This window comes from Sceloporus undulatus, chromosome 2 (genome assembly GCF_019175285.1).
Source record: "Sceloporus undulatus isolate JIND9_A2432 ecotype Alabama chromosome 2, SceUnd_v1.1, whole genome shotgun sequence".
Classification (NCBI taxonomy): domain Eukaryota; kingdom Metazoa; phylum Chordata; class Lepidosauria; order Squamata; family Phrynosomatidae; genus Sceloporus; species Sceloporus undulatus.
The window spans coordinates 307,786,607-307,800,754 of NC_056523.1; the positions used below are offsets into that span (position 1 = coordinate 307,786,607).

At 40.7% G+C, this 14,148-nt stretch overlaps 2 protein-coding genes across 3 annotated transcripts in view; both read left to right on the top strand.

Annotated features, from left to right (window-relative positions):
* DAB2 (DAB adaptor protein 2) overlaps positions 1–2,900 on the top strand; it is a 62,344-nt gene extending 59,444 nt beyond the window's left edge. The window contains exon 15 of one of the 2 annotated variants that reach the window (XM_042453386.1): positions 1,644–2,900. The gene's annotated coding sequence lies outside the window, so the exon portion shown is untranslated. The remainder of the gene's footprint in view (positions 1–1,643) is intronic. The other variant, XM_042453388.1, reaches the window with a different exon arrangement.
* An 8,776-nt stretch (positions 2,901–11,676) lies between these two features.
* C9 (complement C9) overlaps positions 11,677–14,148 on the top strand; it is a 35,858-nt gene continuing 33,386 nt past the window's right edge. The window contains exon 1 of the mRNA XM_042453390.1: positions 11,677–11,856. Coding sequence (XP_042309324.1) covers positions 11,780–11,856 — 77 coding nt within the window. The 5' untranslated portion in view covers positions 11,677–11,779. The remainder of the gene's footprint in view (positions 11,857–14,148) is intronic.

Below are 14,148 nucleotides of genomic sequence, written 5' to 3' on the forward strand. Positions count from 1 at the left end.
AGGTTAATCTTAGTACTTGCATTCAGCCAGTGTTAAGAAAACAGTAGTTTAACATTTTTAAGCCTAAATTAAGAATGGATAAAGTTCACCTTGATATCCAGTGTGGCATAGTGGTTTGAGTCTTGGACTACAGCTCTGGAGACCAGGGTTCGATTTCCTGCTTGGCCATGGAAACCCATTGGGTGACCTTAGGTAAGTCACATACTCTCAGCCCCAGAAAACCCTGTGATACATTTGCCTTTGGGTCACCATAAATTGGAAACAACTTGTAGACACAACAACAACAAAGTTCACTCTGCTGACTACATTCAGCTGTAACCCCCTCCCCCCATCTATATGTAATTTTCTTTTTTTTTAAATGACACCCACACCCTAGTATACTAGGAGACAGGGGCTGGCATCTTGTCAGTGGGATGTTGTTCTTACTGTTTTGTGCCTTCAAGTCAGTTCAAACTTAGATTCGCCTAAAGATCACCATGTCACAGGGTCTCCCGGCAAGATTTGTCCAGAGAGGATTTACCATTGTCTTCCTCTAAGGCGGAGAGAATGTGATTTGCCCAAGAGCACCCAGTGGATTTCTATGGCTGAGTGAGGATTATTATTATTATTATTACATTTATTTATATCCCACCTTCCTCCCAGTACAAGGACTCAAGACAGCTTACAAATCTAAAAGAAGTCCATGTTAAAAACACTATAAAACATGCAAAATACAAGTTTAAAAAACAATTAAACAATTCAAACAATACTATGGAAGGACAACAGGGATGGAGCCATCCTGGCCTCCCTAGAGATGGATTCAAACCCTGCTCTCCCAGAGTCCTAAGCCAATACTCAAACCACTATACCACACTGGCTCTTGAGTCAGTGGGATACATTATGCCTATGTATGTCTTTTTTAGTAGTTGTATTAATATTCTCTTCCTCCCTCCACAATGGCCAACCTACCGTCCTCAGAATCCATTCCATGCCTGATGGAAAGTGGAAGGGAGAATAGGAGAGGCACTTGTCTGTATCCCCACATCACTTATATATGTCCCTGAAGTATGCCCGTGGACCTCAGCAGATGTCATCATGAGGCATCTGGCTATAGGGGTATAGCCAGATGTTTCTCACTCCCCACCCCAGTCTCTACCAGGCATGGAATGGCTGGGAGGGAGTAGTAAGTTCACGGAGGGGTGAATAGCCAGCTGTAGTGTAGTCTCCATGTGGAACTCTTACATTATTCTGAGCTATAAAGGATTCCAGTGACAGAGAGGCAAATCCGTATTTTTGTGTGGGTCCAGACCTGTTTAAGGTTATTTTCCCAAAACAAAACTAGCTTCCAGTCACTTCTTAGTAAGAAAGAAAATGCCTCTCTTGGACTTGCAAATCTGGAGTACGATATGGGCCCTCTTGAAATGGTACATTAAAGGTTTCAGAATGCGAGTGAAGAACCGTATAAATACTTTCTGCAACCTGAAAGTGTTATCTAGCAAAAGAAGCACAAGCTGGTTCTGACATGATACTGCATCAGATTTCCTGTACACAATTCACATCATTTTATACTCTGTCTCAACAGTTTGCACAGTGAATCTGAAGAGAAGTATTGTCTGTCCTAGCCCTGGAGTGCATTGGTAACATTCTCATTTTTTCCCCACCAGAATGGAGTGCAAATTGAATGCTATGGCAAAAAGGATGCAAGGAATTACTGGACACCCCCATTATTGTCTTTGCTTTGTTCTTCATTCTTCCTCCAGATTCATTCTACTGAATCCTTCAATCATAATCATCTAAGGCTAAGGAGAGGATCTTCTAGAGACCAAACTGGAACTGATGGTGAACATCAGCCTGTGTGGATTTATGTAACTGAGCACACTGTGTGTCTCCTAGTGCTTCACTTTCACTTCCGTCAAGGCTCAGAAAGATTTAACTATAAATGAATGTGAATCTGAATATCCTCCTAGGATGGACCCACCCCAGTTTGAATCACCTTCACACAAGGGAGAGAGCCATGATCTGAACTTGTAGCACTCAGTCACTTAAAACATAAAATGATCAAATACTATTGTAGGTTCCTTTTGGTTGTTCAGCAAGACTTTAAAGCTCCCAACACTCCATTTCACATCCACCCAATTGGTAAAGGTGAAAGCATGTCTGCGTTATTATGAAAGAGGCAACTATTGTGTGTGGCTTCCAACTGTTGGGCTTCTACATGTGTAAATTATTGGCTCTAATGCTGATACAGTCCAGTGGAAGTTCAGACACTCCTGCCAATCTCTTGTGGTGATTGAAATGACTTTTCAGTTTGTTTTCTTAACACAGCTAGTGTTACAAAGTTGGCCTCTAGCAAATCTTATTCTATAAGCAAATCAGTGCTGATCAATGGATGGATAACAAAATAGGCAGGCCTTCTTTTTACAAACTCAATGGACACAATGTTAGCAACCTGAAAGTGACTGTTACTCCATTTAGTCTGTTAAATAAAATTGTAATCTTGGCAATCAAGGTATGGTATGACTAGAATTACCTTCAGAGTGAAAATGAACAAGACAAAGGTGATGCCAGGAGCCGAGTGTCTCTCCATAATGGCACTTATCACGACAAACTTGAAACAGTATCCCTGTTTAAATGTTTAGGTAAATGCAAATTTGGAGATCTGCTTACTAGGCAAACCTTAAATCTCAAGCAATCTGTTCTACCAGACAGTTATGCAATCTGTTCTGTACATACTGTGCTGCACTTTCATATAATGCAAAAAAAAAAAAAAAGCTATCAATTATATGTATTTGTCTCAGACTGGAAATGTAGAAACTTGTGGATTGTGTTACACTGTAAAAAGTAGTTGTCAAGTGTTCTGACAATTAAATGTAACTTCATTTCAAAAGTGATATGTGCCCTTAAAAATGAAAACAGCTTTATTAAACGAGTCTTTATTTGCATATGAAAGCACAGCTTCTATCCTAGATCCAGTTTACTGAGGAAAGAGATAGACCCATGTGACTAGAATGTGATCTTATAATCAAGCCAGGACCACTGAATTATCTGACATGCAGATAGGGTTATGTGGTATTTATGGCCTACTTCTCCTAGTGACTTATTATGTGACGTTAGCATGTGAAGGGTCAAAGCATCAACAATACAAGCAATGACAAAACATATCAATATAATAGCAGAAAACAGCAATAATTGGGTTCTTTCCCTTCCATACAGCCTGTTTCTTGTTGTTGTGTGCATTCAAGTCATCTTTGACTTATGGCAACCCAAAGGTGAACCTCATTACAGTGTTTTCTTGGCAAGTTTCTTCTCAGGGGGTTTGCTGTCTTCATCCTCTGAGGCTGAGAGCATGTGATTTACCTAAGGCCACCCAATAGGTTTCATGGCTGAGCCGGAATTCAAACCCTGATCTCCAGAATCATAGTCCAATGCTCAAGCCACTACACCATGCTGGCTTAGTAGCATCTTAGAGTTGTATCTCTTCCCCAGTGGTGCAACTGTGGAAGAGCAGGATGAGCAAAATGCAGTTGTCCAGGTATTGGACTACATCTGGATCTCTGATGTACTCTACACTGAATATATATATAAGCTAGTTGTAATTTTTTTGAAGGAAATTAATGTTGAAATAACATGTGGTAGGAAAACACATTAGGTTTGGCCAAAGCCTGAAATACGTTTGGCCTCTCTGAGGTAGGCACTTTATGAAATGAAGGAGGCTGGCATCTGGAACAGTGAGAACCAAATCTGAATTCCACATTAGCAATTCAGACTTCATAACAGGGACGAGAAAGGAGGGGTTCTCCAGATGCTGTTGGGACTGCAAAATCCCAATATAGTCCTAGCTAGCTTGCTCAGTGGTGAAGAATGCTAGGAGCTGCAGTCTAACATCTATAAGGCAATATGTTTCCTACTTCTGTCTTAGAGTGTCACTTTTTAAAATCAACAAAAGTCTCTTCATTGAAACCTAGCAAAAACAACAGCCACAAAGATTAAGAAGTCCGTTTTACAGCATCCCAGTTAACTGCCAATGGGTTGCCTGAATAAAAAGGATTTGTGCCTGCTGGCAGAAGGATAACAAAGAGACTCGTCCTCTTGGAGCTCCTCTTGGTAGGGAGTTCTAATCTGGGAGTGGTCATCAAGATTACCCTCTTGGATTCCTATCCCTGAAAAAGTTGAGTGTACAAAAGTTAAGTAACATTTAGGTCCACCTTCTAATTATACGGCATGTTTTTAAAAGGGTGGGTTCAGTTAATATAGGGCATGTTTTATTAGTTTACACATTTTACCAAATGCAGTATTGTGGGGGACAATGACTATGCAAATGTATATACTTTGGGGAATAGTAAATAAGGTAAAACTTCATCTTTGCACTGTAACATCCCAGAGAGAGGGATCAAACAAGACCCCCTTCACAAACTTCAGGCATGCAAGGATGGATATTTTTCATGGTTTTCTTTCACAGTTGAGGTATTTGCATTTTGCAAAATTTCTCAGGGAGTTACACTTGGTTTTCTGCAAAAGGCCTTGCAAAAAGAATGAATACCCATGCAAAGTGACAGCTGAATAAGGTATTGTGGTTTCAAACCTCCCCAGGCTAAAGCCTCCTCAAATAATAAGAATAGCAACAAAAACAAAAAGGAGCTATTTCTATCACTACCCTTGTAAGCAAGAAATGTCACTGAATGTGGCAATGAATTGTCACTTCTAATACAGTACTTCTGATCCATTTCTTCCAAGCAAGGCATTCTCCTCCTTTCCCATCCTATTCTTCTTTTCCAAGTGGCACCTAACATTCCTAGCTATCAAGCACAGTCACCCTTTATTCTCCTGTTTGTTGAATCCTGCATGACCCACTTAGAATTTTTTAAAAAGATTTTATGCATTTCTAAACTGCTCAAGATTCACCTGCCCCAAATATGTTTTATACCTTGTTTCTCTCATAGCTGTTTTCTTTGTGTGTCTTTCGACAGGTGTCTGATGGGAAAGTAACACAGCCCCAATGGCCTTCAGATCTAACTATTTATATTTCCTTTTTTCAAAGTGAGTTTTAAAAATATGCCAGATGAATGCTGACTCTCAGAAGTTAACAGGATGCAGCAATACTGTACATCTCTTTGATAGAATTGGAAGACACTATTATGCTGTATGTGTAAATCCAAGGAACCTGTTTTAGTTGTAAAATCATGATTGATGTCAGTAATGAACTGAATGAGGGTGAGTACATTGAAACTCAGTATGGACAAGACAGAGGCTCTCCTGGTCAGTCAGAAGGGATTCAGTCTGAGTGGAAGTGATAATATTCTTCAAGAAAACATAGCTTTGGATGACCTATGAGCCCCCAGAGATGGCCATCCTTTCTTCTGAGTCTAGTGGACAGCACCAGAAAAGCTCCTATTCAGATTGGAGCAACTGCAGGAGGAGGTTGGTCAAATCCCAAATGGATTCACTAATCCCTCAGGGGTAGATCTACCAGGCCCTGAGGCTAGATGTCCAGATTTCTGTGATGGCCAGGAATGCATTTGTATATTAGCTAGCTTCTTTATTAGGTTTACCAGATCTCCAATTTTCATAGGTCAGCTCCAGTTTCCATGGAGTAACAAGGCAAGAAATCAGGACTGTATGCAAATCTCTGGTTAGGAAAGTATACTGCCACCCATGTGTCTGTCTATGTGTTTCTTTTTACTGTACTAAATGTTTTTTTAAAAAAATTCTGGCTGGCAATGCAGTTTGATGCAATTTGAAAATTTTAATTGGCATTTGCAAATGTCAGAGTCTTAATTTCTTGCAATATATATGGTGGCTCAGCAGTTAAGATGCTAACTCAGACGATTGCAAGGTCAGCAGATTGAGACCCAAGCACTGTGTGACTGAGTGAGCTCCCGTCACTCATCCCAGCTTCTGCCAACCTGGCAATCTGAAAGCATGCGGAAGTGCAAGCAGATGAATAGGTGGCACTTTGGTGGAAAGGTAACAGCATACAGTCATACTGGCCACATGACCAAAGAGTCATGTTTGACAAAACTGGTTCCCTCAGCTAAGTAATGGAAATGAGCATCGTCCCTTACTGTTGGAAATGACTTGACAGTCATTTCAAAGGGGGAAATCTTTATATGTGTTTGCACACACACACACATCCTATTTTACTTTTGCTATTAAACTATATGTTCATTATCCAATCTCCCTATGAAGCTTAGAAGGTACTGTAGAATGCCATCATTTGATCTAAGGCTAGCCTGTGTGGCACCATGAGGGCCCACAAGGATACCACCAAAGGACCATCTTTCACTCTCAGGTTTTGTCCCAGAAATCTTAGGTATGATTCTGAGCTGGTAACTAGAAATGCAGAATGCGGTTAAATCAAAGTTTATTCTAACCTCCCCTCCATACTGCATAAAAAGCAAGAGGGCCATATCGAGGAGACACTTCTCACCAACCCACTCAGGAACATTTGTTATAATAGAAAGGGAATCATAGAAAGGGCAGAGACAGCCTCTTGGAGACATTGACTGAAAATACATTGCCGCTGTCCCTGAGAGGTGGTGGCATTGCAAAGCAAACCAGAACTATCAAGATGTATGCAATGATGAAAGTCATTACAAAAATGAAAAACAAAAATAGATCCTGTCACATGTGCAGGTTCAAAAATAATAACATGGTAAGAGCTTTGTAAGGCCACTAAAATATAAATTTAAAAAGTGACATTTCAAGTTTGTTTGAACTCTCTATCAAGTAACAGATTGTCATCCTCTGTCAGGGGAATGCCACGGTTTTCAGCCACAAGTGCAATACTTATTTGTCATTGGATTTTTTACTGTTTTTCGGTCGCCCTTGTTTTGGATTATGCCTGTTTGCCATTTGGCTTTATGTACAATGTTCTACAGTCTTTTCTTTTACTTTTGATATAGGGCCCCTACAGACAGGCCAAAATAAAGCTGCTTGGGTCACCTTGGAGGTATGCTGTTTAAATGATGCATGAGTCCTGAGAGTCCGGAAGCCGCACCAAAGCCACGCTCCAGTCCCCCAACATTTCACAGAGGAAAACCAGGGCATATGTGCCCATGCAACACCAGAGGGTAGTTAAGAGGAAGAACACAAGCTAGGAGAGTTTTCAGTAGTTTGCTTTTGTTTGAATCTACAGGGAAGATTCTCCTCATTGCTGAGTTAATTTTTAAAAAAAATTTTCATTTTAAACTCAGTTTTCAGCAAGTAAAGTAAGTAGAGGATAAAAGGATGGAAATGGAAGGTGGGAGAACATAGGGCATTTTAAAAGCAGCTGAAAATGTGGGATTAATCCAGACTGTCCCTGCCAAATCAGGACAGTTGGAGGGCATGTAATTACCTCTTCACCTCACATTTGCAGAACTGCATTTATGTTAGTTACATCTTCAGTTTAAGATCCCACTTGAAGACTTTATATTTGTACATATTAATTAAATCCTCTTTTCTTTCCTTTTATTACCTTTGGATCACTCCCTCCTCAGTTCCATCGTGTCCTCCTATGCAAAGCAGAACTTAGTGGTCTGTGGGCTCTTGCACTTACTAAATACTTTGCCATAGTCCTTACTTTAAAAAATGTTAAAATGCATTTAAACATGCATATATTTAGAAATGCACATTCAGAGGCAAAATGGGGTTAGACTCAAAGGTAACCATGTTCAGAGCAGAACCACTGAAATCAATGAGATTTAATCATGAGTTTACTCTAGGCATGACTAAATATGGTTCCAACATAATACATTCAGCAGTACCATTAAGACAAGGCCTATCCCACTGGTCTAGTACAGTGGTCCCTCCACATTGGCTGGGATTAGGGGTGAAGGGTCTCCGCGAATGTGGAAAAAACGCAAATAAAAAAACACTATTCTTTTTACCTGAGACAACACCTCTCTCAGAATTTCCAGGTCCTCCAGCGCAACTCTGCGGTCAACATCTGCCAGAGGTTGATCATAGAATCATGCTGGAGGACCTACAAATGCCTAGAGAAGTGTTTTCTCTAGGAATTTCTACGTTTTGTGGTCAGCTTCTGGAAGAGTTGCGCTGGAAGACCTAACGATTCCCAGAGAGAACATATTAATAAAATAAGTTGCAAATATAATCAAATCTGCAAAGGTCAAAGCCACAAATGTGGAGGGCCAACTGTAATTCTATACTTTTCATTTTAAACATGATTCCATAAATATCATGAAAGTCTTTCAGTGAGTGAATTCTCTGTATTCTGTTCTTGTCTATGATGAAATTAATCTGAAGTTGCTTCATCCTGAATTTGCCAAGTAAACATTAAAAATAAACTGCTAGTAAATGTTCAATTTCTTTTATCAGATAGTCCTGCTAAAGAGCAAAACATCCCTTTTGCTGTCTCTCAAAATAAATAACCTGATCTTTGTTACAAAGTGCTTCATCAAAGTTTGTGTGCAACCAGCTCACATTCAAATCACACAGGCAGAATCTAGACTAGACAGTAGCAGTTGCAAACAAGCTTATCTATAAAGCTGTTTGTAAGCCTGCCTCTCAACAAAGCACTCAGGAATCACCCACTTCAAGAAAGAACTTGGATCTTTCAAGGCTTTGAGCTACTCATAAAATCTAAGCGCTCCTGACCAATTATGATATGAACAACATGCCAGCAAACATTTCACAAATGGAAACTGGAACATGTGTGGCCAAGCAACATCAGAATATGACAAAGATGGCAAAAGTTATGGATGAGGAGAAACATAAGCTAGGAGAAGCTTTTGCCTGAATCTGCAGAGTGTGCAGAGAAGACTCCCCTGCTAACTGAGTGCACGCTCCTTATCCACTTTGATCTCAGTTTGCAGCAACTGAAGTAAATGGAGAACAAAGGGGGGGGGAGTAGGAGAAACTGGGACATTTTAAAAGCAGTTGAAAAGGTGAGACAACACAGCATGTATGGGAACTGTCCCTGACAAATTGGGACATTTGGGAGATATGGAACAAGGCCAGATTAAAGCAGTTAGTATGTAGAACAGTTCCCAAACAGAATCCCTGTGTGTATATGTGTGAGCTATTCAAAGGGTAGTAAAAGAATGCAGACTGCAATAGACAACAGCACAACAATATTCATTTGCTAATCCCGTTTCAGCCCTGCAACATCAAGCAGACAAACAAACTGCCTGCCTGCATTTTTATTCAATAATTCAAGCAACACACATACAAATATTCAAAACAAAACAAAACAAAAAATTGGAAGGGTCAAAAGGTAACAGGGGGGAGATCTATTGTTGAAATTCTACATAGGCTACCTAGATACATCTGTGTAACTAAGGGGCTGTCTACATGAGCAAAAAGAAGTGGCCTATTTAAACAACACATGTGCCCAAAATGGGAGTAAACTGGAATGACGCCATGTTACAAGGCAAAACATTAAAGCAAAATAATCCCTGGTTTGCTCCAGTTCAAGACATACAGTGTGAAATATTGTACCAGTGTGTGGAATGTGCCAGTGAGGAGGAGCTAAGCATCTGGTGGAAGCAGTCAAGAGCAAGTTCCCTAGGCCCGGGTAGCCATGGATGCCATTGCTGGCCATAATTTTTTGTCACCTGCCTGCAAATCGATTGCCCAAATTCACAGTTGGTCAGCTGCACCATCAACTAATTGCATGCCTCATGAAACAAAATGATGGCAATGCAATACCAAAAAATACAATGATTTAATAAAAACATTAGCAAACTGGTCAATCTAATAGGGGGTGTGGGAGAAAGGGGGAGAAATAGGATATGTACAGGGAGGCCTCCGTGATGGTGCTGTGACATGATGGTGCTGGGAGCACAGATGTGCAAACAAACAGCTAATTAATCATGCAGTCGATCGCATGGTATGTCCAATGGGCTGATGGCTGGGTGGATGAGGGAAGTGATTGGTGGCTACTGGTGGCATGCTCATGCTCTCATGCACACCAGTTTGGGTTGGAACAGAAAAAAATAATTGCACAGTGTGACTTGTAACCATGATTGCTCTATCTTGGTAGATCCATCCATGCAGCAGTGTAGACTGATCTTATGTATTTGGCCTGTTGTAGGAGCCAGGAGTATGGTCAGCAGGTTTTCCCCACAAATCAGGAAACCACAGAGGTAAGCCAGCTTTTCTATTCTATCTGCTGGCCACCTGAGTGACTTCTCCTGGCACAACCTTTTCCCTGCCCACCTAAAAAGCCAGTAGCTGGACTAAGCAAAGGAGGCCTGTTCAGCTTCCAATCAGGGCTTGCTCTTGTTTTGTGCCTTCAAGTTGTGTCTGACTTATGGCAACCCTAAGGCAGTGGCATCACTAGAGGGGTGTGGGTGTTGCAGACCATACCAGGTGGCATCCTAAGAAGGGGGGTGACACCACTGCTCCCCAAGCATCTACCTTTGGGCAGAAGTGGGCTGTGGTAATTTTAAAAGTTTAATATTTTTTTTGAATTTTTAAATATTTTTATTCTTTTAACATTTTCTTTTTTTTAAAATCAAATTTTAACCAAATCTTCACTATGTATATGTAAATACATTTAGTGTGTGCATATCATATTGTAATTTGAAGGTATAATTTTAATTTTGCTAGTTATTTATGTCACAACTATTAGCATGACATTCAGTGGTATATGGGAATTATGATTGGCAAGGAACATTATTGAAAAAAAGCATTACTAAGGATTCTGTATGGTGTGAAATGGGAGGAGGAGGTCAATGCGGGGGGGGGGGGATAACACCATGAGTTACCACACTGGCTGACACCAACCCTAGTGACTCCACTGCCCTTGGAAAAATTTGTTCAGAGGACATTTGCCATTGCCTTCACTTGAGGCTGGGAACATGTAACTTACCCAAGGTCACCCAGTGGGTGAATGGGAAATCGAACTCTAGTCTCCAGAATCACTGTCCAACACTCAAACCACTACACCACATTGGCTCTCTTCCAACAGGGCATAAGGAAGATGTGACAATCAGAAGCATGACCCACACCTCAAATCTTGTCACAGCTTCACTCACTGGTGGGAGGGCACAGAAACATTATCTCCCTTGTATCCAAACAGGGCACATGGAGGATAATGTTCCTACACCCTTCCACCTATGAGTAAGGCTGTGGTAAAACTTGAAGTGGGTGCCCTGCTTCTGATTGTCACAGCCTCATTCACTGGTGGAGGGGGCTGGAGGCATCATTCAGTATTGCAGTTACAGATCTGTAACCTAGAGTTAAGGATCCAAAACTACCCTGTATTCACTAAGACTACAAAATGCAAAGAGGCAGATGTTTTTACATTCTATGTACCAAAGAGCCCATGGTTTCCTAGGAACGCAGTTTGAAACCATTTGCCAGACATACTCCTAAAGGTGAATACTAATGCTGATGCAGTACTGGTGTTCGGAAAAAGTGATTGTGGATATGCGGTCTAGCTTGCTTTTGGGTGTGCCACCCACATTCCTGTCTTCATATTTTTTTAGGTAAAAGTTCCTGTTGCTGGGCCTTATTTGTTTGTTTTTTCTGTTTTTCACAGTGAAACACAAAATGACTATTGTTCGTTCCTTGGCTGCTCATTATTTGCAGAAGTTTCAAAAGCTTGGCTTCCCCTCCTTCTGTTTATCTCTGTTTGGGGGATGCCCCAGTAAACGGACTTCCCAAATTCAACGTAAGTCAACAAACTTCAGAGCACTTCCCGAAACTTAGGACAGCTGGCTTGGTCTACCTCTGGCATTTTTTCTTTATTTATTGTTCTAGTAATAAATAACAAAAGGAAGGGAGTAAAAGCCTTCAGTTTCAGTATCCCTGCCGTCTCTACTCTGACACAGACATTATTAACAAGAACAGTGCCATGTCTACTTTCTTGCTTCTCATAGGGGCACTCTTCATTTTAGGAATAAATAGCTTTACCTCAGCAGAGAAGATAAGGTAAGTTAATTTAAAAAATAAAATAAAAGTCAGCCATCCTTTGTATGAAAACTTCTTTGCATTTTTCAGCCTTCTGTTTACTTGATATTAGAATCTAAGGAAGGAATGCAAGGCTCCAGGATTTGTGCCATTGAATCTGGTCAGATTTGCTGAACAAACCTCGGTTGGATAGGCTAGCCACTGGTTGTCCTCTCTGCCTTCAAGAAACCAAGAAAGCTATGGTGATGATGAAGACATCCCAAAACCCTGCTTTTCAGCACTATTTTGGCTATAGAGAAGACATCAGTTGACCAGGGTTTGATTCTGAGTGGGTGCTGACTTTGCCTGTATTATGTCAACTTGCTCGAGAAAAATGAGGCAATTTCCCTTGCCCACCACAATCTATTAGGTTATCCTACAGTGTAGCTGCCTAGGTCTGGGGTTCAAGGAAGCAGAGTGACTTCTTGTTTGTTATTATGTTACTTCAAACTGATTGCAACTTATGGCAACTCTTTGATAGGATTTTCTTGACAGGATTAATTCAGAGGAGGTTTGCCATTGCCTTCCTCTTACGCTGGGACAGTGTGACTTTCCCAGACCACACCACTGCACCACAATAGTTCTCACAAGTGAAGAGTGGCCACAGTCCATAAAAGTGGCTGCAATCTATAAAACCTCTCTCTCACTAATCAGGTGATCCATCCAATAGTCTGCTATTTATGTTGCTGTTGTTGGTTAGAATCATAGAATCATAGAGTTGGAAGAGACCACAAGGGCCATTCTACCATGCAGGAAATCTAAATCATAGCATCCCCGACAGATGGCCATCCAACCTCTGTTTAAAGATATCTAAGGAAGGAGACTCCACTACACTCCGAGGGAGTTTGTTCCACTGTCAAACAGCCCTTACTCTCAGGAAGTTCCTCCTAATGTTGAGGTTGAATCTCTTTTCCTGGAGCTTGCATCCATTGCTCCAGGTCCTAGTCTCCAGAGCAGCAGAAAACAAATTTGCTCTTTCCTCAATATGACATCCCTTCAAGTATTTAAACAGGGCTATCATATTACCCCTTAACCTTCTCTTCTCCAGGATTCCATAAGATGGTGCCATGGCAGTTAAAGCAGTATCGAATGGCATTATTTCTATAGTGCATATTCAGCCATAGTAACCAGAGTCCCTGCACTCACAACATAATGACCAGGGCAGTCTATATGGGAAAAGATGATGTCTCAGGTATCATGAACTATATAATGCCTTACAAGTAAAAAAAAAAAGTAACACCTTAAATATGTGGCTTCATAACTAAATGGCAACCAGTATCTATCTTTCAAGAGAGCCACTTTGGTATAACCGTTTGAATGTTGGACTATAACAAGCCACTACCTATGCAATATTTATCCTTCTCTAGAGTTTTTTTCTGCTTTGCCCAGTCTTTTAAAACCAGGAATTTTGAAATTAAAATATTAGTGTACATATTTTTACATAACAATTTGCTAAAGCAAAATATTGGAACTGGTCTACATAATTTTCCCCTACCAGTACAACAACCATATGAGACAAATAATGCTATATTTCCCTCCCCATTTCTCTACACTATTTTATGGGACACAAATCTGATAGGCCCAGTGGTCCAATGCACTACCTCTTTGGCACTGGTTGGTAAGAAGGATTTTTAGAAAGGCAATCTGTGGTTGTCCTCCATTTACTTACCTTCACTGGGGATAATGGGTTGACAAGTCTTCCTCTTCTTCTCCCTCTTTTTCATCATCCTTATCATCATCAGGCTAATGATCAATGCATCAGCTACATACCTGCACAGTGGTGAATAAACACACAATCTATTTTAAAATGGGTGGGAAACCTTGTTGGAGCATGAAGTGGGTAGTGGCAGAGACTACTCATACCCCTGCAAACATTAAATTCTCCAGCTGAAGCACTGGGTGTTCCTTAGGATTTTAAAATGTTTTATTTTACATAGCAGTTCCAAGAGGGCTACAATCCCATCAGTCTCCCCTCTCAGAACTACTGTTTATGTCAAGAAGAGTACTAACGTAGGTTCCAATGTGGGCATACATGCTTAAAAACTAAACCAAATTCTGACACAGGTACTTGGATGCCAATCTTAATCTCCTTCAGTCCCTATGGCAACTATTTAAAGGAGAAAGAAAATGCAAGTTGCATCCATGCATGGAATACAGGGCAGCCTTTTGCCACATGGCGCTCTCCAAATGTCTTGTAATATAAGTCCCATAATGCTAGGAACTAGAGATATTGGAGATTATGGAGTTTGTAGTTCAGCAGTGGGAAACTATGTC